General features: G+C 38.1%; 3 protein-coding genes across 4 annotated transcripts in view; 1 reads left to right on the forward strand and 2 right to left on the reverse strand.

The window, feature by feature from the left end:
* Positions 1–27871, reverse strand: part of LOC307158859 (thiosulfate:glutathione sulfurtransferase) — a 99124-nt gene that overhangs the window by 62453 nt on the left and 8800 nt on the right. Inside the window, exon 4 of one of the 2 annotated variants that reach the window (XM_079871824.1) lies at positions 26132–26391. The exons of the other annotated variant lie outside the window; for it this stretch is intronic. Coding sequence (XP_079727950.1) covers positions 26337–26391 — 55 coding nt within the window. The 3' untranslated portion in view covers positions 26132–26336. Of the gene's footprint in view, positions 1–26131; positions 26392–27871 lie in introns of those variants that run through there. 2 annotated transcript variants of the gene reach the window in all.
* Positions 1199–12985, forward strand: LOC307158860 (cystatin-B-like). Its single transcript, XM_079871825.1, has 4 exons — positions 1199–1307; positions 11804–11899; positions 12201–12302; positions 12740–12985. Exons 1-4 carry the CDS (start codon positions 1263–1265, stop codon positions 12857–12859), a joined length of 363 nt encoding a protein of 120 aa, XP_079727951.1. The 5' UTR covers positions 1199–1262; the 3' UTR covers positions 12860–12985.
* On the reverse strand, positions 20234–21931 carry LOC307158863 (cystatin-B-like). The gene is made up of 3 exons (XM_079871828.1): positions 21793–21931; positions 20754–20855; positions 20234–20664 (listed from the first exon to the last, which is right to left on the reverse strand). The coding sequence occupies exons 1-3, from the start codon at positions 21868–21870 to the stop codon at positions 20539–20541; spliced, it is 306 nt and encodes a 101-aa protein (XP_079727954.1). The 5' UTR covers positions 21871–21931; the 3' UTR covers positions 20234–20538.

Here is a 27871-nt window from a genome sequence, read left to right on the forward strand (position 1 = left end):
TTTGCTTTACATTTTTATTCATAAATTCTTTGAAGACTTGATGATGCTGAAAATTCACACAGGAATAAATTACATTTTACAATAGCCCATATTCAAATAGAAAACAGTTATTTTAAATTGTAAAAATATTTCACAATATTAATGTTTTTGCTGTATTTTGGATCAAATAAATGCAGCCTTGATGAGTAAAGACTTGCCTGTATTTTGCTAACTAAATACATAAAGATCCATTTTAAAGGGATAGTTCATTAAAAAAAAAAAATTCTGTCACCCTCATGTTGTTTCAAAGTTGTGTGACTCATTCCTCTGTGAAACATTTTTTTTTTAAGTGTCAATATGTTTTTTGTACATAAAAAATGTAAATTAAGTTTTTTGTACATACTGTACAATGTAAGTCAAGGGGCACCATTTTTTGTTCTACTGGTTCCCAATGGTCTTCAGAACATCTTCTGTGCTCCACAGAAGAAAGGAAGTCGTACTGGTTTTGAACGGGTGAGTAAATGATGACAGAGTTTTCATTTTTGGGTGAACTGTACCTTTAATCTAATTCTACATGATATGCAGTATAATATGAGAAATCATGAAAACGTGAAGTTTGGTGTTTATAAAGGGAACTTGAGCTGGGACTGTGGAGGCTGGGAAACACCGGCTATATATAAAATAACCAAGAAATTAGAAATGACACAGAATACTCACCAGACTAGCGTATATACATTTTATTAGGCCACAGATACATTTGTGTTGTTTATTTCAGGCATTGTTGTAGTTGACAGACTGCAATACTGTAATAACAACTAATCAAACTATTCAAATTAAATTTGAAGCCTAACAAATGAAAAAAAAAAAAAAAAAGCTAAAAACATCAAATAGTAAAAAACTGTATTATCCTAAACTGGCATATGTTATTCACTCGTTGCTTGCTCTGTTGTGTCCTTATTTATCTGAATGCCTGTAATCAATCAGGTAAAACAGCTCAGACGATTAATTATATTACAAAACTGAATATTACATATTACATTTAAATAATCCATTAAACAAGTTACAATTTGAGGAGTGTGCACTAATATTTTTAGTTCCATTCATTCCATTCGTAGCAGTTTTTCACATGAACTGAATATTACACAACACCCCAAAGTGAAACTCCGCCTATTCATTCAGTCCCTTTGGCAGCATAAATAGTGTATCAGAATCAATCTGTGAGACAGACTGCCTGATAATACAATTTATTTCATCCAGGCTTTGATCACCAGCACACTGCAACAATGTCAAACCTTGGAGGATTTACCCCAGAGGAACCTGTCACTGAGGTAGGAGATGCAGTAATGCAGTTTTTGTTAAAACACAGCATTGTAAAATGATTTATTTTGATGGTGTAAAATGTGTTGGGGAAATTATTTGTTAATTTGTAAACTCTGACAATCATTTGTATATTATATTAGTAAATATTTCTAGGGGTAAACCACAAGGATGTGTGCTCTCTCCTATTTTGTATATATATATACAAAATAGGAGAGAGCACACATCCTTGTGGTTTACCCCTAGAAATATTTACTATGTCCGATAAAACCCCATTAATCCTAACCCTCTCTGTTGCCTGTCTATTAAAAAATTCATGATCCATGAGACTAAACCATGATTAAAATTAAACTGATTGACAATTTTTTGCTCTAGATTCTGCTCAGGTGTCTTCACTTGCTCGCCATTCCTCTCCACGGATGGGATACATGCGATATATTCCTCAGGCGAGCCTAATAAGCCCTGGGTTTCCTCCAGCACTGTTGACGTCAACGCCAGAGTTATGTCACTGTCAGCTTTCGCGTTTGGCTAGGTGCCTCCATGTGCATGGTTCCCCCTCTGGGCGACCCCCACATGTGTATTTCCACTGGAGGCCTCTCTGAGCATGTGTCTTTCCCTTGGCAAGCCACCTTGCCACCCCTGGGGTTGAAATATTCCACCTGCGGCTGGATACCCCAGAGATTCTCCATATACAGCCCCTCCGGGTCATATGTGTATTCTGTAAGTCCACCCCCTTCGGGTTGGCACTGATTGCATATTTCCGCTGAGATATGCTTCCCAGTGTACCTTGGTATTCTTGTGTTAAGTAGGAGCCCTTCGTCAGTGCCAGTCTCACGACAGGTATCTCAGGCTACGTTTACACGTAGGTGGCTATTTTCATAAACGGACATTTCACCCCTCTTCGTTTTCAAAAATAACATTGTGCACACGAACCTGTGTATATGCTGTCAAGAGCATGCCAAACCTGTAGGTGACAGTGTAACGAGAAGCTCAAGCCCACCTTAGCCAATCAGAATCCCGAAAATAGTCACATTCTGTGACGTCGCTACCTAAAACTCCGGTTTTCTCTGTTTACATGCAAACGTGCAAACGAAGATTTTCAAAATCTCCACTCTGGCCGGAGTTTTTAGAAAGAATCGGTTTCATTGGCGAATCCTCCGTTTGCGTGTAAACGAAGGGCGCAAACGAAGGGAAATGTCTCCGTTTTTCAAAATAACCATGTACGTGTAAACGGGGCCTCAGACTCACGCAGGGCACTGGAAGACAGCCGAGGTGGCGTGATTATACTGGGAACCCCCATTTCGTCGTCACTGACGTAACTCGCAGTGACCACGAAAGGGAACGTCTCGGTTATGTATGTAACCCTCGTTCCCTGACTGGGAACGGAGACGTTACGTCTCCCTGCCACTTCCGCTGTACCACTGGTAACGCCTGAGTTCAGTCTCGGCTCCTCAACGTGAAAACATAACTGCGCTATGCCGGCGTACTTCCTTATATACCCACGAGGTAGGGCGGAGTTACGCATGCAAATCTCGCAGACCCAAGGCATTTCCAATGCCATTGGCTTGTTTTCTATATCTCGAAGAGGATAGGCTTTCTATGCGAAACCCCCATTTCGTCGTCACTGACGTAACGTCTCCGTTCCCACTCAGGGAACGAGGGTTACATACGTAACCGAGACGTTTTTTGGACATACTGTACAGTATGAGTCAAGGGGCACCAATATTGGTTTAACTGGTTCCCTGTTCCACAGAAGAAAATAAGTCGTACTGGTTTTAAACGGGTGAGTGAATGATGACAGAGTTTGCATTTTTGGGTGAACGTCTCGGTTGCGTATGCAACCCTCGTTCCCTGAAGGAGGGAACGGAGACGTAGGCCTAGTTTACACTGCAGGTCTTGATGCCCAATTCTGATTTGTTGCCTATATCCGATTTTTTTGACCGTCCGTTTACACGTTCTTTCAATTTTGACCCAAATCCGTTTCATGTGTTTACACTTGCCATACTATCTGAAACATCATGCATGTTTAAAGGGTTAAATTATCTTGCACAGATGGACAAATGCAAAATACGATTGATGCTAGCTCTGCAATATACACTCTCAGAAAAAAAGGTACAAAAGGTGTCACTGGGACAGTACCCTTCAAAAGGGTTCTAATATGTACCATTTAGGTACTAATATGTACACTTTTGGTACCAATATGTACCTTTGAGGGACTAAAATGCACTCTTTAGGTACAAAGGTGAACCTTTTGAAAAGGTACAGCCACAGTGACAGCTTTTGTACCTTTTTTTCTGAGAGTGTATGTGAAGTTCGCCAAGCATCACCATGATTATGAGGCGGAGGAGGACGAAAAGTGCTTTCTTTAAATGCAAATGTTTTTTGAGTATTTCATTTGTGAAGGCAAAGCATGTACTCACTATACTCCTAATTACAAGAAGAAGAAAAAACTGCTCTTAAACTGGGTGTGTGACAGGCTGTGGAATGGGGTTTGGTCGAGGAAAATGTTTCAGTCAAAAGATTTTTTTTTGCTTTAACTCCTATCGGCTGATAACGATCAGTGCCAGATCAATCGTACCCTTACTTTCAGCATTCTTGCCTTTTTGGCCTGCCTTTCTTTTTCAGCTGTCATGAGCAGCTGAAATGAATGTCTTATGATTGTGTTGCTGTGCTATTCCAAACAATTTGCTAAATTATGACCTCCTTTGTTTGCATATAATAATAGATTCTTTGCACACACAATCTTAGGCATAAAAGATTATCTTTTATTTTTTATTTTTATGATGTTATAGTGCTATTCAAATGTCATTTAGTTCAACTATTCAGCTTAACAGGGTCAGTGTGTGTAACCCTAATCAAAATAATAAAATGCCAAATTTCAAAATAAAATGTTTTATTTATTTATTATTATTATTTTGCGTTAAAGGTGCATTAAGCAACTTTTCATGTTAAAATTACCCATTTTCTAACCCATACATGCTTAAACAATTGCCTGATGGGCTGAATGAGCCCTTCTCTGATCACTGAGATTGTCTCTATAATCCTGTAAAGTAAAATAAATAAGAGGGATTCGGGCCGGAATTTTAGACTGGGCATGACGTCATGCGCGTTCACGGCACGCTCACCTGGCTATGTCTGGCAGGTTTGTGTATTCGCCGCCATTCTCCGTAGAAGATGGATTCTAAGAGACCGGCTTGTAGTTCATTTCAAACACCAACGCAAACTCCACGTAAGTTAAAAAAAAGAAAACTTTTGTCCGTGAGCGTGCACACTTCTGGTTGCAGTTTCGCTTGCCGCCAGAGGGGGCATAGTTCTGCAAAAACTCAGAGACTTGCGCAATGCACCTTTAAAGACTAAATCGAGTCTATCAAATAAAAATTAAATAAAATAAGGTTAGGTGAAGTGTCCTGTTAATTTAATCAGCAGTAATCAGTGCAGCCTGTGCATATCTCAGGACTGGTGGGAGCGTATTGTGGCGGGCTTTAAGCAGTGGGTCCGAAATTTTAGGATGAGCAAGCCCCCAACCTTTGATATGTTGTGTCAACGTTTGTCCACATTCCTCTCCTACGACGACACAAAGTTTCGGATGGTCCCTTTGCAGAAGCGCGTCGGGATTTCTCTCGTAATTAAACTGCGAAGAAGTTGCCTAATGCCTCAGAAAATCCGATCTGCCTGTTTACATTACAGTCGCATTGGCACATATCTGATTTATATCTGATTTATTTCCACATATGAATGAGGCCTGAAACCGATCTCGAAATATCCGAATGCATGCGTTTTTGTCCTGTTTACACTGTCATAGAATACATCCGATCTGTATCACATATGAGCAAAAAATCGGAATTGGGTCACATTTCACTCCAAACTTTAATTGAGGATAGTAAGAGTGCTAGTGCTTTAGATGTTTTGGATGCGCATAGAATAGAGAACTCTTTACATGGCGTGGTTCCGGCTGAAGTAGAGCCTGCGCAGCCGGGCAAATGGGTGACAGTGAGGGATCGCTCTAGTCGCGGATCTAAAAACCACTCTTCCGTTCCGATTACCATAACAAATCGATTTGCCCCGCTCAGTGAAACACCCACTGAGAATGATTGTGCCCTAGTTATTGGCGATTCTATCACACGGAACGTGAAAATAGAGACACCAACCACCATAGTCACATGTTTGCCGGGAGCCAGAGCGCCTGACATCAAAGCAAATTTAAAAGTGCTGGCTAATGCTAATCGTAAATTCTCTAAGATCATTATTCATGTCGGCACTAATGATGTTCGACTCCGCCAGTCGGAGATCACCAAAATTAATATTAAAGAGGTGTGTGAACTTGCAAGTACGATGTCAAGGACTGTAATTTGCTCTGGCCCCCTTCCTGTTCGCAGGAGTGATGAGATAGTTAGTAGATTATGTTCGCTTAACGGTTGGCTGTCTAGGTGGTGTCCGCTTAATAATATAGAATTTGGGGCAAACCTGACCTGTTGAAAAGAGATGGTATTCATCCCTCCTGGGATGGTGCTGCTCTTCTCTCTAGTAATATGGCTCATAGTCTTAGAGCTCAAACATGACAATCTGGGGCTCAGGTCAGGAAGCAGACAGACTGGCTAAACCGACCGTCTGCTAGCGGCCTCGCGTCACCAAGGTCAGATAAATCCTATCACATAGAGCCTCTTTCACCTAGCTATCATCATATAGAGACTGTGTCTGTTCCCCGAATTTGGAAATCCAAAAAACGTTTAAACCCATCTAAGGTTAAAAATTTAATTGATGTTCAACAAATAAAAAACAGCTATATTACAGATGAGCAAATGCTAAAGCTTGGGTTGCTGAATATTCGATCGCTTACTTCAAAAGCACTCGTTGTTAACGATATGATTTCAGATAATAACCTAGATGTGCTGTGTTTGACAGAAACCTGGCTAAAACCAAACGATTACATTACTTTAAATGAATCAACCCCGCAAGATTACTGTTATAAACATGAGCCTCGTCCGAAACGCAAAGGGGGTGGTGTTGCTGTAATTTATAGTAATAGTTTCAAAACCACTAAGAAATCAAGTTTTAAATATAATTCTTTTGAAGCATTGGTGCTTAATGTAAAAATATATAGTGTAAACGATAAATCACGTTTGAGATTTGTGCTGGCTACTGTATACAGGCCACCAGGGCACCATACAGACTTTATCAAAGAATTTGCGGACTTTCTATCAGAATTAATATTGACTGCAGATAAAGTACTAATTGTTGGTGATTTTAATATACACATCGATAATGAAAAAGATGCATTGGGATTGGCATTTAAAGACATTGTAAATTCAATTGGAGTTAGACAACACGTGTCAGGACCTACTCATCGTCGTAATCATACTCTAGTGATCTAATATGATCACACGGAATAGATGTTGATGCCGTTGAAATTCTGCAGCAGAGCGATGACATCTCAGATCATTACCTAGTCTCGTGTAATTTGCATTTAGCCAAGGCTGCAAAGCCGACTCCGTGTTTCAAATATGTGAGACCTATCACTTCTGCTACTAAAGATTGCTTTATTAATAATCTTCCTAATCAGTTTCATCATCTCAGCATCTCAGATAGCTTAGAAGAACTAGATATTACAACAGAAACGTTTAACTCTCTCTTTTCCAGCACTTTAGACACAGTTGCTCCGTTGCACTTAAAGAAGATTAAAGAAAATAGTCCAACGCCGTGGTACAACGAGCACACTCGGGCCCTTAAGAGAGCAGCTAGAAAAATGGAGCGCAACTGGAAGAAAACAAAACTAGAGGTATTTCGCATTTCATGGAAGGAGAGCTCTATTGCTTACAGAGAGGCTTTAAAAGCTGCTAGATCTGCTTATTTTTCAACCCTATTAGAAGAAAATAAACATAATCCTAGGTATTTATTTGAAACGGTGGCTAAACTAACGAAAGATAAAGCTTCAAGCCCAGAAGTTTCCAAGCAACACAGCAGTAATGACTTTATGAACTTCTTCAATTATAAGATTGATAATATCAGGGACAAAATTATAACTATGCAACCGTCTACTACAGTATCGCATCAGGCAGTGCATTGTAGTCTCCCTGAGGAAAAATTTGATTCATTCGTTGCTATAGGAGAGGAAGAATTTACTAAACTCATTAAATCATCTAAATCTACAACATGTATGTTAGACCCTATACCGACTAAGCTACTGAAAGAAATACTTCCAGAGGTCATAGATCCTCTTCTTAATATCATTAATTCGTCTTTGTCTCTAGGATACGTACCAAAAAACTTTAAGCTGGCTATGATTAAACCGCTTGTTAAAAAAACGCAACTTGATCCTACAGAATTAGTCACTTACAGGCCGATCTCGAATCTACCTTTTCTGTCAAAGATATTAGAAAAGGCAGTATCCTCACAACTGTGTTCCTTTCTTGAAAGAAATGATATCTGCGAGGATTTCCAGTCAGGATTTAGACCGTACCATAGTACCGAGACAGCTCTCGTTAGAGTCACAAATGATTTGCTCTTATCATCCGATCGTGGTTGTATCTCTCTATTAGTGTTACTCGATCTTAGTGCTGCGTTTGACACCATTGACCACAACGTTCTTTTAAATAGATTAGAACATTATGTTGGCATTACGGGAATTGCACTAGCATGGTTTAAATCATACTTATCTGACCGTTATCAGTTTGTAGCAGTAAATGATGAGATGTCTCATCGATCACAAGTTCAGTATGGCGTACCACAAGGCTCAGTACTAGGACCGTTGCTGTTCACTCTGTACATGCTACCCTTAGGAGATATCATTAGGAAACATGGCATTAGCTTTCACTGTTATGCCGATGATACTCAGCTCTATATTTCTTCAAAACCTAACGAAACTTATCAATTCACAAAATTAACGGAATGCATAGCGGATATAAAAAATTGGATGACTTGTAATTTCCTACTTCTAAATTCTGAAAAAACAGAGTTTCTAATTATTGGACAAAAAACTTCCTCACGTAATAATCTAGAATACTGTCTAACACTCGATGGCTGCTCTGTTAAGTCTTCGTCGTCGGTTAGGAACCTGGGTGTGCTCTTTGATACCAATCTTTCATTTGAAAGTCACGTGTCTAGTATCTGTAAAACTGCATTTTTCCATCTTAAAAATATATCTAAATTACGCCATATGCTCTCATTGACAAATGCGGAACAATTAGTTCATGCGTTCATGACCTCAAGGCTAGATTATTGTAATGCTCTACTGGGTGGTTGTCCTGCACGCTTAATAAACAAATTACAGCTGGTTCAAAACGCAGCAGCTCGAGTTCTTACCAGAACCAGGAAGTATGACCATATTAGCCCGGTTCTGTCAAAACTGCATTGGCTCCCTATTAAACATCGCATCAATTTTAAAATATTGCTGATCACTTACAAAGCACTAAATGGTTTAGCTCCGCAGTACTTGAGCGAGCTCTTAACGCATTATAGTCCGTCACGTCTATTGCGATCTCAAAATTCCGGCCAGTTGATAATACCTAGAATATCAAAATCGACTGCTGGCGGTAGATCCTTTTCCTATTTAGCACCAAAACTCTGGAACAGTCTTCCTACCATTGTCCGGGAAGCAGACACACTCTGTCAGTTCAAAGCCAGATTAAAGACACATCTCTTTGACCTAGCTTTCACATAATACATTATAGACTTCTATAATTTAATGTTAGGCTGCATAGATTAGGTCAGCCGGAACCGGGAACACTTCCCAAAAATCCTGATGTACTCGTTACATCATGAGAAGAATGGCATCTACGCTAATTTTAGTGTCTGTGTTTATCCCGAGGTTTTCCTGCAGCCTGCCGGATCCAGGCCGTATCCAGATCTGACGAAGGACCTTCGCCTGGACCGATGACAACGCAGTGCTGAAGTGCCAACTAGTCTCTCCCTATGGAGGATCCCACTACCACTCTACAGATAAGGCGTTGTCGGGAAAATCCGTTTCGCGTTCCTACCCCAAAGCAACAAAATAAAATAAAATTCTTTATCAAAATTTATAGGGAAAGACAAGTACTTTGTTTAGGCTTGGCTTGTAGGGAATTCCAAACCTGCATATATTCAAACGCACATAACTATAGAACCCATTCTAAATGCTCATGTGAACGCCATCAGTGTTTCTCACAGGTTCGCGTTTAAAGTCTGTGTAGAGGGAATGGTGTCGTCTTAGCGGCCCCTAATTTAATAACAAATGATCATTGCGACGGAAGCAAATCAATCAAAACTAACTTTAGATGGAAATAACTTAACTCTGCTGTAAAGCCGAAACAATCTCTGTTACCTTAAATTATACGCTTATCTCTGTAAAGCTGCTTTGAAACAATCTACATTGTTAAAAGCGCTATATAAATGAAGATGACTTGACTTGACTTGACTTCACTGACAGTGTAAACGAGGCCGTAGTCGACTGAATCGGATCACGCTAGGGAGCCTGTCATCTTTGAGTATTATTGAACGAGCCAATGTAATTGCCGTGCGTGATTCGCATCACACACTCCGCCCCCTCGGCGCGGGTATAAATACGGAAGTGGATACACACACTAGTTGCTTTTCGCTGAGGAGCCGAGAGTAACTCGGAGTCAGCAGTGGTCCAGCTATATTGGCTAAGGGACTCCGTCTCCGTTCCCTCCTTCAGGCAACTGAGACGTTCCCTTTCAGTCGTTCACGTTCGACGTAGTGACGTAGTCGACGTCGACTGAATGGGATCTATTATGGAAAGCGCCACTAGAGCTGCCACCTTCCAGTGCCTGGACGAAAGCCTCCTGACCCCTGCAATTTTTAGGCGGAGAAGGGCAAGGCTTAGGCCAGGGAAGTCAACTGCTGTTCCACAGGACCATTGGGAAAGCGTACCATATCAATGGAAGGAAGGGACGCTGTGGAAACCACATCCTGCCCAAAGGGAGGTGACATGTGGAGAATACACATATGGACTGAGCGCATGACCGGCAGTACAACATATGGAATGTCATATGGACTGTCATGACTCCGGCCTATAACAGTGGGGATCACAACATATGGACCCAGCCTAACACAGGTTCCACCAGTGCATATGAGTGATAGGCCTGGCTTCTTCCACCTGGTCCCGTAGGAGAGGTAGGAACCTTGGGCACATATCCAGGCCGGTGTCTCAGGTGTCATGAGTTAGCCGGCCTGAACTCCAGGCACGATTCGTTGCCTGAAAATGCGGGTAGGTCCCTACCCTCTAGATAGAGACCAAACAAGCAGGATAACTGTTTCTTTAAAAACAGAATTTGTCTCTGCAGTGCAGTAGCACCAGAGATAAGTCCCAAGAGGGTAAAGAGGGGACGCAAGGCGGTTATTCAGTCTCCTTGCTCGCCTCAGGAACCTGACGATCAAGTCACACTTCCCACGGATTTGTATCCACTGCATCATGATGTGCGTCAATACAGAGGTCACAACAATTTGAGGTGGAGGAGACAGCCTACACTCCAACCGTTAGCAGAAAGGAAGCACTGAAGTGATCGAACACCTTCGGGATCTCCTCATGGAGAGAAGACTCAATTCAATGAATTGGTTCCACTTCTAAAGGGGAGCGAGCCTCTTTTTGAGAGGGTGCTCTCACAGAAGTGATGGTCTCTATGGCATAAAAATTCTTGCGGTAGTAACCAGAACCTCCGCGTCCCGTTCTTTTTAGAACCAGACCTGGAACTCTCCAAGGTCTAGATGCGGGTGCCATCATGCCCCCATCCCCGAGAATGTACTCAGAGGAAGGAGTCAGGAAGGCTGTCGAGAGAAGAGGTTGGTTGGGCTAATAAGGGGCAACTAGCAAGACCTGCTCCATCTCTTCCTGATTTTAGCACCATAGTGCAAGAAGGCTCACTGGGGAACATATTTCTGTGGGGGCCCCAGGGTTTTTTCTGTGTCGAGGGATATCCACTCAGACGGAGAAGAAACAACTGGCGGAGGGACGAGTGGTTCCAAACAGCTGGCCAGTTTCTCTAGGCCAGGGGCTGTCATGAGGCTTGTCAGCGGCACGATTGAGCAGGCCAGCAGTAATAAGTGGAATGAGTGACCTTAGAAGCTTCTGACTCCAAAGAGGAGGTGGCGGGCGAGTTGCAACATGTAGCTCAACAGTCGCAATGTTGTCTTTTCAGACCAGTACATGCTCGCTGAGCAGCGGTGCCTCAAAGCGAGGAAACTGTAAGCAACTCGAGGCAATAGATGCCAATGCAGTCAGAGGACGCCCAGACCTCTGTTACTGCATGCGCTTTATACGTGGCCCCTCAGCCGATATTAGTGGACACTCATTCTAGGAGCCATTGGCCCGGGGAAATGAAAGGTCTGTTTACAGGCTGAGGGTTTGGCTACAGGCCAGGGTGTTTATCACACGGAGAGTGTCGTTCTGCCACGGCCACCCCAACACCCCAAAGTGAAACTCCACCTATTCATTCAGTCTCTTTGGCAGCATAAATACTGGAACAGAATCAATCTGTGAGACAGACTGCCTGATAATACAGTTTATTTCATCCAGGCTTTGATCACCTGCACGACTGCAGCAACATCAGGAACTGGAGGATGGACCACAGAGGCGCCTGTCACTGATCATATGAAGAAGATCTGCCTTGAGGTAGGAGACAGAAAATCACTCATATATTAAAATCAGGTTTTTGTTTGCGCAAAAGCGTAATAAAATAACATTTCACTGCCTGTAAAATGATCTATCTTGATGCTGTAAAATGTCTTAGGGAAATTATTTGTTGTAATTTTTAAAAGAACTGTTTTACTTTTAACTCAAAATCACAAAGAATTTCACATGAGTTTTCTGATATCTGATTGATAGACGTAACTAGACCTAGAGACTAATAAACTTTTTTATATATATAATAATAATATAGATTAATATATAAAATGTGTGTTTGTTTATTCAGATGAAGCCAGACATAGAGAAGGCGGTTGGAACCAATTTTCCTGTTAACATTCCAATAAGCTTTAGGCTTCAGGTTGAGAAGGGAACAAACTATGTGGTCAAGGTAAATGAGTGTTTTGTTTTTCATGGATTTTGAGCTTGATGTTTTCATCACTGAAACTCTTCCAAGGCACAATTTGTATGTTTCTAATTTCAACAAGCCAACTGTGGCAGTGTGTCCTAAACGGATGTGAAGTGTCCAGTAATTTTTCCATCCTCTCTGATAAGTTAAAATGCATCAAGGTAAGGTAAGATAAGTTAAAATGCATTTGTTGCCTATAAGAGAAAACTCTTCTCAACTCTTTGCAGTGTTGTTGGACACTCAAATCTAGACGGCAACGGTCACTGTTTGGCAGAATTTGAGGGAATTTGCTTGCTGTCATGGAAAATGAATGCGTTTTGGTTGCTATCAATGTGAACAGAGTTTTACATGGAAGAGATCACATATAAATCCATGTGGATTTCTCTCTCTCTCTCTCTCTCTCTCTCTCTCTCTCTCAGGTGTATGTTGGAAAAGATATGTACATTCATGCAATGATATTTCAAGATATTCAAAGCAAACTGACTGTGCTCGAAGCCCGGTACCCTAAAGCCCTCAGTGACCCTCTGGTCCCCTTCTGAACACTTCTAACCGCATGCAGAAAATATTCTGTCTGATATAAAAACAGACACAAAATGAGCTGCCATACTGTATAGAGGAACTATTGAAAACTGTTTCATTCCTCAATATTAAACTCAATATTCAAACCCTCAGTGCCTGTGTGTTTATGTGAAGATGTGAACAACACCAAATTTACTTCACTTTACTAAAAATGTTTTATGCTGAAATAACATTTTTAAAAATCCTCATCCCAAATCTTTAAAAACAAGATGTAAAATAAAAGAATGTAAAATGACAAATTTTTCAAATTGTTAGATTTAATTGACTGTCTGAAGGACTTTTTTATAAATAAATATTTGTAAAGTGTGAATGATTTTTTTATTTATTTTAAGACTGCACTGAAAAACATTTCTCAATATCACTCTAAAAAATAATCTTTGTCGCTTGACACCGTAGAGGGTCATCCGATAGATTTGAATGCAAATCCCTCATCTTTGGATTTTGACGGAAGGGGGTAACCATGCTAGTTGTCATATTTTTAACAGATTTTAGTCTTTGTAAAAAACTGTTAAAAATATGCATTTGCATTCATTAAAGGGGTCATATAATGGTACATGCACTTTTACAAGTTGATTGTACTGAAATGTGTGTTGGCAGTGCCTGTACACAACCATCATAAAATGATAAAAATCCATCCAGTGTTTTTTTTTTTTTAATCTCCTTATATGTTTTACCCTCTCTGAAATCAAGCCCCTCCCATGATTGTTGATTGACAGCAGTGTTTCAACACAGACCCGCTCTCGCTCGTGAGCGAGCTGTCAATCATAGTCCGCGCGGACAGGAGCACTGTCAGAATGGTGTCTAAGAGATTGTGGTGTTCTGTTCTTGGGTGTAATAAGGAACACAGCATCATTTTGATGTTCCTAAATCCGAACCGCTGAAGACGCAGTGGCTGAGCTTGTTTTCGAAGGGAATATTCCCCACGATCAACAGCAATGCTTTCATGTTTGCGTGAATCATTTCACACACCAGACTGCTTTACAAACGAGGTTCAGTATGAAGCTGGTTTTGCTAAGCTCCTGAAAAAAGGATCAGTACCCTGCACCTCCAGAAGAAGAAGTGAGTGTAACGTTTTATTAACCTTTATATTAATATTTATATTAATCTTTGCAAATCGCTTGGTGCACTCTTCACAATGAATGCGTCTGTTTACACTCAGGGTACATTACGGCATGTTTTCTATGTACGACGTTCTCAATATAATTCATAATCCCACGTTTATAATGAACAACGTGTTATTATTACTGTGTTATTGTGTTACAAACGGAGTACACAGAACAGAGGGGAGGGGTTTTTGACCAGGTAAAATTAGTGTTTTATTACAATACTAATGAGAATTTTTAATTAAAGTATATTACAATTTAATTTAGACCCTAAAGAATCATATTAGCTTGTACAATGTACAAATGGCATTATATGACCCCTTTAATATTCACTTGTAATATGACAGGTAAAACTCGAAGCAAGACTAGAGCTATATACATCCATAACCTATTTATTAAAGAGCCATACAGGCATCTAGTGTTTAAATCATGGCATTGCATTATGGATATTATTTTTCTGGTGTAAAGCTTGATTTTCCTACTAAGAAAAAAGCTGAGATAAAACTCACCCTGCAATAAAGCAATAAAATGTACCCTGGACAGAATATCGCAAAGAAGGAGCACAGGACATTGTCTTGTCCAAACTTTTCTCCTTCCTTATATATGCATCCCCCTCTCCCTCCTCCCTTCCTTTCCCCCTGATTCAAGTCACCAAAGTTCACTGAGAATGTCTATATATCACATATGGTGTATCTTGTGAATATTTTGTTTTTCCTTTTCATGTTTGGTATCATTTTAAGTGTCTCAGTGCGATTGGTAAAATGGTCTTAATTTCATTGCAGTCATTGGTATTATGAGAAAGATTGAAAACTTAGGAGAATCCTGTTCTCCTCTTTGGGTGATGTCTCTTCAAGATATCTGATAATTCTCTCCTCTCCCCCGAAACCATTTGTTACCCCCTGAAGTACATGAATTGACCCAAAACAACTCTAAAAAATATTTGTACAAGCCTTTTGTTCTGGTCTGGGTATTTAAGGGTAAGTGGCAGAGCAGTCTTTGGGAACCTGTAACCAGGAAAAACCCCTTGCAGTGCTGTGTCAGTGTTCTCCAGAGTCTTATACTAGGAACACACTCACACACCACTGTGTGTCTCTGTCAGGAATGCATTGCTTACTCTTATAGTCATCTTTGAGTAATTGATGTCATGTATTTATTATTTCTGAATTGGCTTTTAATCATTTACTTGTGTAATTGGCATGATACATTTTTACCTGACAAATAAAATGTTATATTTGAATTATTCTGCATTATTCTGAAATCATTATTTCTAGTAGATTAATGAGTAGTCTGGTGTTTCCACAAATCTCTGTCCAGGGCTGAGTTTCCCGATAGCGATGGATCTTAGCACTTACGAGGATTTTCTGCGAGCGACTTTACGAACGTTCGTGTTCATTTCACGTGCGTTTCACAAAAATGCACTTAGCACGATCGTTCGCAGCTGTGCTTTAGTGCTACTTAAGAGTCGCTGTCCATTCGCGAAGTGCTGAAATATAACCTTATATGGAATCGTATTCTGAACGTTTAACCTAATAATTGGCATATGTTGTGGATTAGCAAACAAGACAAGTCTATATAAAGCACCTACAGGCGGAGGCACTGACAAAATGGCTAAAAAAAATAAATAAATACCTTTCAAAAAGATGATATGTCCTTTTAGAGGAGATAGAGCGAAACAAAAATGTAATTTTTAACAGATTTAAAGGATTTCTTTTTTTTTGTTCATTCATTTAATTTTGATTAAAATTATTAGATTAAATTATTTCTATTTTTTTTGTTTTGTTTTCTGACCTTTTTAATTATTTTATTTATACATTAATTTAACCAACAACAACAACAAAAAAGAGTAATAAAGTGTACAATAAAGTACAATCAAAACCTTATTATAATCACATTGCATTTGAATAAAGTTAAAGATGTAATCTGCCGGTTGTCCTGCAGGTGTCCTCATAAATCTGTCTTCTTACGATGCACTTGGGGATGTACGATTACTCCAGAGCACTCGTAGATCTACGAAGATTTTCAAGTGCTACTTAAGCTACGATGCTTTTGGGAATCAGACCATAATATTAAGATCAGTCGTACGATCGTTTTTACGATCAACTTAGGCTTACGATGCTTTTGGGAAACGCAGCCCAGGATAGATCAAACCAAAGGCACTAAAGAATGGAGCATGGGGCACATCATTAAGGAGACCTTCCGATTTCTGAGAATCACTGACTTAGCACGTTGCATCTTGCTACTATTAAAAAAATTACACCTTTTGTTATGAGTCAGCAGAGAGCGGCCGCTTAAAATAGCTCGCACTGCAGCGTTCTAACGAACATTCGCAAGCAGCATCACAAAGTTGTGTTAGTTCTGTCAGGTCCATCCCTCTGGGGTCCTTCGGGTCCAAACGGACCCGAAGCATTTAAATAAAAAAATGTCAAAAATCATAGCTTAATCGGAATGGTCCGAAATTTGGTGACTTTGTTGGTACTTGGTATATGAACACCCAAAAAAATTGGGGACAGGATTTGAATAGTCTAAGTGGTTGTAAAAAAAATAGTCACACTCAGGACCTTCGGGTCCAAATGGACCCGCCATAGGAAATGAATGGGAAATTGGCAAAAATGTGACAATACAGAGTTTTTTTGTGCGTACAATCTACAAATCAGCCACGATCCAGAAAAAAAGCACACAACAGTGAAGGGGTGAATCTATAAAACATCAAGAGTGCAAAACAGACACATCCACACACACACACACACACACACACACACACAAACACACTTTTATACACATACACACTAATAAATTCAGATTACAAAAATCTGTTTTGAATTTTTAAAAATCACAGCTTCATCGGAATGTTACGAAACTAGGTGACTTTTATGGTATTAGGTATGCGAACACACAAAAAATATTGAGGTCATGATCCATGCATGCTAAGTTGTCGTCACACTTCTGCTCTTTGGTCAAAAATGACCCCCATAGGAAATGAATGGGAAATTGTCAAAAATATGAAAACACAGAGTTTTTTTTGTGCATACAATCTACAAATCAGCCAGGATGCAGAAAAAAGGACTCAACAGTGAAGGGGTGAATCTCTAAAACATCAAGAGTGCAAAACAGACACATCCACACACACAAACACACTTTTATACACATACACACTAATAAATTCATATTACAAAAATCTGTTTCGAATTTTTAAAAATCACAGCTTCATCGGAATGTTACGAAACTAGGTGACTTTTATGGTATTAGGTATGTGAACACACAAAAAATATTGAGGTCATGATCCAAGCATGCTAAGTGGTCATCACACTTCTGCTCTTTGGTCAAAAATGACCCCCATAGGAAATGAATGGGAAATTGTCAAAAATATGAAAACACAGAGTTTTTTTTGTGCATACAATCTACAAATCAGCCAGGATGCAGAAAAAAGGACTCAACAGTGAAGGGGTGAATCTCTAAAACATCAAGAGTGCAAAACAGACTAAATCTGTTCAGGCAAAAATCACTAGATTCGCAAGCCTTTCTACAGAGAGCTGTAAATCCACTAGTGGTAAAAATGTGCTATTGCGTGATAAAAATGCTCAGTGTGTCCACCAGTTGGCGCCCATCTCATTTCAAAAATTGCTTTCATGAGGCCTAGGCTTGACTCTAAAATGAAATACAGCTTTAATAAAAATAAAATAAAAATTATATATATAAAAAAAAATTCTATTATATTCAATGGGAAAAAATGGGTCATAATTATTGCATAAATATTAATTATAAATCATAAAATTATCTCAAAACACCAAAAAAGAAAAGAAAAAATATTATAAAAAACAAGTAAAAAAAAAAATATTATGATTTTTTTTATATATATATTAATTCCGCCCTCCGGGTCCATTTGGACCCGAAGGTCCCAAGTGTGACTGTTAAACGAAGGACCCCAGAGGGTTAAGTCAAGAACACACAGACAATAAAAATAATTTAAGAATTTTTATTGAATAGATTGCAAACAAGTTGATGTTCCTGAATTGAAATTTGGTGGTATGGCTCTGTTCAGGGAGTCCTCTGACATTTCATGAGCACCATGAAATAGCAGAGTCAGAGGACAGCAGCAGCAGCATTAGGGAACGCTCACACAGTGATCTTAATATTACGGTCTGTTTCCCAAAAGCATCGTAACTTAAGTAGCACTTAAAAATCATCGTACACTCAAAAAAATGATTTTAGCTCTTTGTTCAATTTCATTAATTAAAATGAGCATATACAACACAACCCTTCATAGAAATGATTCCAGCTTAATTTCATTAAATGTAATCAATGTAATTTTTAAAAAATTTGGTTTACCAAATTTTTTTTAATTGAGTCAACATGAATATTTTTCGTTTGTCTTAACCGGATGTCACTCAAAAAAAGAATTTTGGCCTCTTGTTAAAATAATTAATTACAATAAGCACAAGTAACACGATTGTTTAATATTGTCACAACTTAATTTAATTGTGTTCAATCAACCTAATTCATTTGTGTGAAAACTACATGAATCATTGTTGTTGACATCTAACTGGGCAGTGGATCTGTAGTTCCCAGCATGCTTTGCAAGGGACTGCATTAAGAGGGTCAATTTAGGGAAAAAGTGTTATTTTATGTGTTTTTCAGTAAATGGAAAGATGTTGTTAGTTAATGTTAGTGTTTAATGTTCAGTTATGTTAGAAACTTAGAGGACTTTCTGTAATGTTTTTGAATTTTGTGGTTACCATTATGCAGAAGAGTGGCGACTGTGTTTAGGCTGTGGGCTCAGTATTACGCTGTATGTGCATTAAACCTCGTGTTCAGGCTGTGGGCACTCAGTATACACTGAGTAAACCTCGCTCACAGACCTGCACAAGTAATAATTCAAATTGAATGCTAGTACTGTATATCATTAGAATTGACCGTATAGAGTCAAATTAACTAAATTATAATGTTGGTTATTTAAGGCTGGACAAAAACTAAATGTATAGTTAACCTGACAAAACTTTATCTAGCAGGAATAACTAAATTAATTTTAATTCATACAACAAGATTACAACAAATTATTTCAAACTAATTCTATTTTGTTGGGAAAATGTAATTCAATTTCGTGGAAAACCTTTCCTTAATTTAATTAAGTTCGTTCAACAGATTATTTTTTTGAGTGTAGATCTACGAGTGCTCTGGAGTAATCGTAAATCCCCAAGTGCATCGTAAGAAGACAGAGTTATGATGTCACCTGCAGGACAACCAGCAGATTACATTATTTTTGGTTAAATTAATGTATAAATAAAATAAAAAGGCAGAAAACAAAACAAAAAAATATAAAATAATTTAATCTAATAATTTTAATCAAAATAAAGGAATGAACAAAAAAATAAATAAAAGATGTAATATGCTTCAAAGACTGGGAAAAATAGGAATGAACAAAAAAAAAAAACCTGTCAATGACATGCACGAAAACTAGCCATGTATTGGGCATTTCTTGGTTGGCCATCACTGGTCCCACCACCTGTTTTATTAAATGTTGTCCTCTGCAGAGCCCTTTTCCTTTTAGCAAAGCTGGCAAAGTCCTCCCACTTCTTCCTGACCTCCTTCCCTGATCTTTTAATGCCCCAAGTCACAGTCAGTTTTCTAGCAAAATCCTCCCAGATTTTTTGTTTTTGTTTATTTGTATGACTTCCCTTAAACCTGTAAGTGAAAATAATAATAATATGTTTGTATAGCTCCACCTCCTCTAAAATTACCTTAATCTCTTCTTTTTTTTAAAAAAAAAAAAAAGGTTTTTTTGTTTTGTTTTGTTTTTTTCTTTCTTTTTTTTTTTTTTTGGTTCATCCATTTTGCTGGTGTCTCCACTCGTAGGTTTGTGCTTTTATAGATTATTGGCTTCGTGGAAAATGCACATCAGGTGAAAACAGTTAGGTTAAACATTTAAAATTGCAAGCGTGTGCTGCAATTACAAGCCATTCTACAAGGTGACATTTCAGCACTTGACAAATGGACAGCGACTCTTAAGCTCTAAAGCACAGCTGCGAACGATCGTGCTAAGTGCATTTTTGTGAAACGCACAAAATCCTCGTAAGTGCTAAGATCCATCGTTATCTGGAAACGCAGCCTAGGTTAGTTTAAAAGTAATTCATATTTTAGAGTTTAGCAATAACAAAAACAGTTTGTGTACTTGTATGCATGGTGATATTATTACTGGGACATTCTTTTGGAGATGTAAATGAATCAAAGACTTGAACTGTGAAATGTAATTTCCCTTTATTTTAGAAACAGCATCTTTTATAGAAACCGATCTGGAATGATGACTCATATTCATGTGCAATTATTTCACCTCTATACAACTCATAACAAAGATCATATAAAACTCATCCAAATACAATAGACACAGTATTAGGTTCATTTTAATGATGTACATTTGAATAAAAGTTTTGAAACAGCATTGAGTGGATCACATATTTTAACCTATACAGTATGGAAGTGTATAGTATGTGAGAGAGGGAATGATACACTGATAGAGAAGATGCATTACTTGTTCAGTGTGTTTAAAAGCATTCAATCGGATCCTTCTGAGATTTTGAGGTCTGAATCCCGTCCAGTTCTAGTTTTCCTCCAGCGTGAGGCAGTGACTTGAAAACCTTCAGATGAACGAAGTCTCCTCCTACATCCACCTGAAGAGGACGATAGGACACTTTAAATACACTTTCAGCACGTATCATTAACACAATAAGCAGGCTGGAACATGGCACAACAAGTTTACCTTGATAAAATAGTTGGTCCCGGCCACAACCTGTGTGATGTAATATTTGGCAGTGAAAACGGTAAACTTCTTTCCAGCCTTATTTTCTGCAGCAGGCTTGACCTGAGGCAAAATATGCAGAATTCATATTTAATGCAAATCTGGTTCATCTAAATCTGGTCAGAAAATTTGCTGGGAATATAGAGATTCTTATGCTACATTTATATATATATATATAAAAAACAACTGAAAACCTCTTTCACACAGAGTGTATGATGAATTACCGTGACACACCCATCTCAAACCAATGGATTAGTAGTTTGGGTTCAGATGTGAATATAGAGATGTTTAGAGAGTTTAGAAGATGACAAAGTAATACATACATTTTTGTCAACTTTGAAGAGACGAGAACAAAGTGTAAATAGTGAATTTTTATAGAAAAATATAATTTATTATTTTGATCCAGACATGCTCTTGACATGCTTGTGATATTCACTCTTACATTATTATATATTCTTATGCTACATAAAATAAAATAAAAAGTAGTAAACTCTTTCACCGTGACACATCCATCTCAAACCAACACCTACTGAAGATTAGTGATTCGTTCAGGTGCTGAATCAGTATTTATTGTGTTTGGGTGGGAATACAGAGATTCACATGACTCTAGAGACTATGAGTATATAAAGTAATACATTCATTTTTGTTAACTTTGCACTATTGTCACTGTATATCAGGTTTAGGCAAAATTGAGAGTTTAATAATTGTCTCTTTGCAGACTAGCTATTAAATTAAAGCATTCTTCCAAAATACATCACACAATGCAAGTTAATTTAATATAATATTATGAAATATATAAATTAAATATTAAGGTGTTTGACTGTTTATAGTTATATTTTATTTGATATATATTTTTTTGATATATATTTTTTTTTAACAATAACGTACACACTTCTGAATCCTAATAAAAAGCTAATAATAACTAATAAATATACATCACATGCTTTCCCACATCAGCTGACTTACGCCATCAAAGCAAAAGTCAAAGCTCCAGTCTCACCTCATCACAGATCTTCTGCACCTCTGAAGTGGCTTTATGCATCTCGGAAGGCCCTCCAACAACCGCACTGGTGGCCATTGCAATAATGTGTTGTTGATCGGTGTCGAGATGTTAAAAAGTGCTTTTTCGGACTGTCCAAATTGGCAGAAATCACTGACACTGCAACAGTATTTATGCTGCTTAGATCATATGATTATGAGCAATCATCACCAGAATATACCATGTGTTCAGAAGAGGCGGGGGGAGGATTAAAAAAAACTATTTTATCAAATGCGGCTAAAACAGTAATATGATATATAATTAAATCATACAGGCAGCTAATATGGTTAGTTTTTCAAATTAAATAGATTTATGATTTATAATGTTGGATCTCTCATGTTTCTATCCTCTTTTCTTTTTCAAGAAAAGGTCAAGTCCAATGGTAGGCTATTTACAACTTTTACCATTTTAATTACACACTGTAATTTTCCTGTTTGACTGCTATCAAAGTTACTTAGCATAATTATTAAAAGCAATTAATTTGTATACCAGTGCAAAACCAGCAATGCAAGTTTGAGAGGTGGCGCCCCGCCAAATCTTGCGAGAATCACGACTTGCTTCATGGCACGACGTCACATACACAGGAAAGTTCTCCGTCGCTACGACGGATTTCCGTCAATTGCAGGGTTCCCGCCTGTCCTTATCTCTTAAATTCACTTTTCATCATTTTAAGGCAGTAAATATGCTTACATTTCTCAAATAGTGTGATAAATGTCTTAATTTCAGTTTGAATGGAGTGGAGCGAAAGCACATTCCTCTCTGCACTCTAAGCGTTCTGTAATCTCTCCGCTCTGAGTCCACTCTGGGTTTTTCTTTCCCAGTGTTCACTCCATTTTAGAAGTTATTCTAATATGTTTATTTTATATATATATATAAAATGAACGTCTGAATCAAGAACGTCTGAATTTAGAATACTATATGTAACATTTAGAATACTATATGTAACATTTAGAATACTATATGTAACGGTTTGGAAAGTATTCTACACATTTAATAAATAAAATTACAAAAATGTCCAAATGTAGTGAACAATATATATATATAATAAGTCTCGATAGTGCACAATAGTGACTTCAAATGTTAATTTCCTTTGTTCTCTCAGAGAGTTTCACTACTGTTAAAAGAAATAAAAATATGAGTAAAAATGTCTTTCCCTCTTCCCCCATCCCTTCTCCCTCATGTTGAGATCACCAAAATTCACCCAAGAATCTATATGGTTTATTGTGAATAATTATCATACAGTATTACACATGTTTGGTATCATTTGAAATGTTTCAGTGCGACTGGTTCATTTCCCAAAGAAGTAAACCAAAAGGTAATAAGGTATTTAAGAGTTTAGAGATAGTTCGCACATAGAGGAGGGTGTGTCTTCCAGGCAAATGGTCTCCTGCTCTCAAAAGGTGTAAACTCAATGCAAATTCCCATTGTTAGCAAATGTTTCCATGTAAATCAACCTCTGCCCCCAGTAAGTCTGGGATGGTGATTCATGTAAATTCCCACTGTGAACTCATGTTTACATTTGAAAAGAGTTTTCTGCCTTGGTCTGGCTATGTAAAGAAATGCAACAAGAGGCTCAGGGCGATTTGTAGCTTAAATTGGCCTGTGATGCTGAGAGTGGCAGAGAGCCTCAGCATCATGTTTTTCCTAATGTCAAGGTTCGCATCTTCTCTCTTTATTACAGAGCATTTGATGTTTTGTATCTATTATCTTTGAAATGATTATGAAATTGGCATGATACATTTAAAATTGTAAACATTTGATTTTATTCTAACGGACTTTATTTTCAGTAAAAGGTTTAAAAAGAATAGTCAAACATTCGCTCAGTCCAAAAGTGTCACTTCACTAAAGATCTATTGTACGGTGGCCGAGAGAGCTCAACGCGCTGCAAATGAAGAAAACACATGCAAACAGAAAAAAACGCATGCAAACAGAAAAAAACCCATGCAAATAGAAAAAAACCCACCAGCGAATAAGAAAACATCTTCATCAGTTTTACAACTCACGTGCGTCCCAATACTCACAACAGAACCAAATACGGAAACGCGCTGCAATTACAGAAACGCGCTGCAAAAGTTCACAACAAAACCAAATACAGAAACGCGCTGCAAATAGAACAGAACACAACGGAAATGTTTCCGGGGAACCCAATAAGTGACGGACGGACGGCTAGGACGTGCTTACAGCTTACAGCTGTCTACTTTTATTATTATTATTTTATTTTTTTTGCAAAACATACAAAGATGACACGTTTATGACATACAACTTTGTATACAATATACAAAATGTATTTGCGATATGTTCAATGTCATAAGAATACTAAAAAGAACAATGAGCTGAAGACTAAAATAAATAAATAAATAAAAAAAGATAGAGAAAAATAACGAGGAAAAGACATTAATCTATACATCAGTTACATTGAACACATTTTGTCATGTTATGTTATAATAAGTTTCATAAGAAATGTTAGAATGTAGCTATAGGTCCAAATATGAGACGGCAAGTTTTAAAGTTGAGACACTCACACAAATATATAACACATATTTTAAAAACTTTGTTGTATAAAATGTATATTTATTTGCAACAGTTATGTTAACAGCATTAATACTATATTTCTGGTAAGAACATTCAGCTGATGGACACGCGCTGCGTTGTCATGGGAACATCCCAGGTGAAAATAATGAGGAAATTACGTTGTCTTTCGTTGCTCCCTTCATCAACATAATGGCACACAAGTGCCCCGCTTCCTCCAAAGTGCCCAATTCAAGGGCTCTGCCGTCTGCCCTTTTAAGAGAGTAGGGCATAGGTAAAGCCAGAGCCCGCGTCTCTCTGGTAAAGCTCGCGAGCCGTCCGTCCGTCCGTCACTTATTGGGTTCCCCGGAAACATTTCCGTTGTGTTCTGTCCTATTTGCAGCGCGTTTCTGTATTTGGTTTTGTTGTGAACTTTTGCAGCGCGTTTCTGTAATTGCAGCGCGTTTCCGTATTTGGTTGTGTTGTGAGTATTGGGACGCACGTGAGTTGTAAAACTGATGAAGATGTTTTCTTATTCGCTGGTGTTTTTTTTTTCTATTTGCATGTGTTTTTTTTCTGTTTGCATGCGTTTTTTTCTGTTTGCATGTGTTTTCTTCATTTGCAGCGCGTTGAGCTCTCTCGGCCACCGTACTATTGTCCATCTTCACACTAACAGATCCAGATAGCTCCACACACAGGATGGTAATGCTCATCCCATGATGACAGTCTAACAGAGACACACATAGCATACGCTACAACACTCTGCCAACTCTTGGGAAAATACTGTAATATACATATGAATGGCTACAGTCACAAATCGATGATGCAAATTATAAATCAGAGACAGACCTGATATTAAATTTCAAAATGTTTAAACTTTCTGTTTGCTATTGGGGTGGTTGGAAAGATTGCAGCTGACCCCTCCCACCCCGGACATAAACTGTTTCAGACTCTCCCCTCTGGCAGGAGGCTGCGGTCCATCAGGACCAAAACCTCTCGCCACAAAAACAGTTTTTTCCCATCTGCAGTTAGCCTCATTAACAAACCCAGGGTCCCTCATTGACACGTCCCCCCTAGTAAAAGCTTTTATTGGACTAACAAGGTAGTTTTCAGTTCTGAAACTTACAGGATATTATTATAGTATGATGATCTCTTATATGTCAAAAGCTCAAGGAACTTTTGATTTCTCAGGTCATCACCCCTTTAAATGATTGAAATTAGGTGATTTTTTTTTTTTTTATTGGTTGCAAACCACAAAGTTCATGTAAGCTCTTGCTAAGAAACAGCATACTGAATTTCACATTATCTTATTTAGAAAATCCCTATTATTACACTCTTCAACCATCATCAATGTGGTCAGTGCTCAATCATAAATTTATAGTGTAATTGAGTGTTTGTTTCAGTTAGTTGGGAGCAACAAATCATCATGAGCAACAAATCATCTAATGTGTCGCTGGGTCCATTTATAGTGACAAAATCCAACGCATTCTCATCCTAGGGCGTCATATACTGACTGACGCTTTTGACATTTCGTCAACATCGAACGCACATGGCACCCTTTAGCGTCAATATGACACGCACAGAGCTTTGTTCGGTTATGGGTAGGTTTAGGTCTGGGGTAGGGTTAGGGTTAGACCGCTAGGAGGCGCTTTCTGGCCCATATCTATCTGCGTCTCATATTGACGCTAAAGGGTGCCATGTGCGTTGGATGTAGACGAAATGTCAAAAGCGTCAGTATATGACGCCCTAGGATGAGAACGGAATCATATGGCATAAAAACAAACAAAGTGTATCATAAACAATGCAAAATTTATTGAGTCTTTGCAAAATATATATTAGACACATCTGTGAGATTTGATGAATACATTTTTGGTCTGTGTTGTCACTTTAACAGTCAAGTGCCGTATAAATTCATTGTCATAGTCTTGTAGGTCCCTGATGGAGCTGAAATAAGCTTCATTCCTCTGTTGTCAAGTGTCATGCTTGACTCTTTCTTCTCACAGACCTTCTCGCTGAATCCACTCGATGAATCCTCCAGCGTAATGACGGGCCCTGAGAGACAAACAGAGACACGGTCGTTTGTGAGTGAGTGAGGATGAATTCACTGAATGATCTTGTCTTGCTTAGGTTTTTGTGATTACCGGATGAGGATTTAAATCATAAAAAATCATTTAATAGCAATATTTATCGAGATTTTTAGATTTAAATTTAAATCATTTAGAGCAAAGAATATGCTAAATAAATACAGTATTACAATGACTCATTTGATTTTATTCATTTCCAGGCCTGATTTTTTTTTTTTTTTTTTATTCCCTGATATAGCCAGGTTTTCAATGATCAATTGAAGAAAAATAAACTTATATAAAATTGTTAAACTGCATTATATTCATACAACCACCATTTATACATGGAAAAAAACAGTCATATAACTGATGCTACTACCTATAAAAAGAAAAGAAATAAAAGAAAGCAAAGGAAAAATAAATGTTGACATATGAAGGACACCAAATCATTGAGGGAAACTCTTGAATTTACCCAATAATATCATATCTGATTTGCAAAATATAATATCATATCAACATGATCAAAAATTTGCTGAAAAACCTGCTGTACTCGATCTACTATGCCTTCTGTTGTCTGATTGATAGTTACACTTTTTAGAAAGTAAAAAGTTGTATAATTGTACAAAAGTTCAGCTCATGGTTCACAAGGTCTTTTTGCTGTGAAATCTTTGATTTTTATAAAGTAAACATAAGAATAACTTTGATATTGTTAGTAATATTTGAAGGTGAACAATTACTGCACTGTAGCAGTTTAGGTTTACTTGATTATCCATTCATCATTTATCAGAAAAATCAAGTTCAAATGTGAGTCATGTAAGGCGGGTGCCAGTGAGTCTGGACTAACCCTTGAGAAAACAAAAGGCTGTCCTGAGAATTAACATTTGAACTCTCTCTTGCATATGTAACAGCAACATCCGCACAGTGCAGCTCACACCTCACTTTCACAGTCTCATCATCTCCCCCTCTTCTCCTCCTCACTTAAAACTCACTAAAAACCTATGCAATGTTAAATATGTACAATAACAATTATACATGTTTGGTATCATTTAAAATGTCTCAGTGCGCCTGGTAAAATGGTCTCATTCTCCCAGCCATAATACAAAGCTCCAAGAAGTTAATATTGTGTTCCCCTTGCCCTCCCCCAGCTCCTCCATTCAAACTACCTCCTGTAAGTAAATAAGTATTCTCTTCCACCGCTATCAAGAACCCATTCAACCACAAATTCTGATCCCACAGTTGTGAACCCCTCAATAGGGGACCAAAATCTAATTATAAAGACAGACACCACCATTTGGTAAGCATAGTGAATTATCTGGGTTTATAAGGAAAATTGGCGAAAGGTTCGAGGAGACTTCCCACACGATCGCTGTGTGTAGTTGTCGTTGCCAGGTAAATATTTCTACAATTCCTCGATTTCTGAATTGTTGTTATTATACATGATTGACCAATGATTTTATTCTATGAATTGG

This window comes from Squalius cephalus, assembly GCF_949319135.1.
Source record: "Squalius cephalus genome assembly, chromosome: 5".
Taxonomy (NCBI): domain Eukaryota; kingdom Metazoa; phylum Chordata; class Actinopteri; order Cypriniformes; family Leuciscidae; genus Squalius; species Squalius cephalus.

Excerpts from the sequence above, each read along its gene's own strand:
- LOC307158863 (XM_079871828.1), bottom strand. The coding sequence starts at position 21,870 with ATGGCCACCAGTGCGGTTGTTGGAGGGCCTTCCGAGATGCATAAAGCC. Across the intron at positions 20,856-21,792 it reads TGCAGAAGATCTGTGATGAG|GTCAAGCCTGCTGCAGAAAA; the intron begins GTGAGACTGGAG and ends ATTTTGCCTCAG. Across the intron at positions 20,665-20,753 it reads GGACCAACTATTTTATCAAG|GTGGATGTAGGAGGAGACTT; the intron begins GTAAACTTGTTG and ends CGTCCTCTTCAG.
- LOC307158860 (XM_079871825.1), top strand. The coding sequence starts at position 1,263 with ATGTCAAACCTTGGAGGATTTACCCCAGAGGAACCTGTCACTGAG. Across the intron at positions 1,308-11,803 it reads CAGAGGAACCTGTCACTGAG|GCTTTGATCACCTGCACGAC; the intron begins GTAGGAGATGCA and ends TATTTCATCCAG. Across the intron at positions 11,900-12,200 it reads TGAAGAAGATCTGCCTTGAG|ATGAAGCCAGACATAGAGAA; the intron begins GTAGGAGACAGA and ends TTGTTTATTCAG.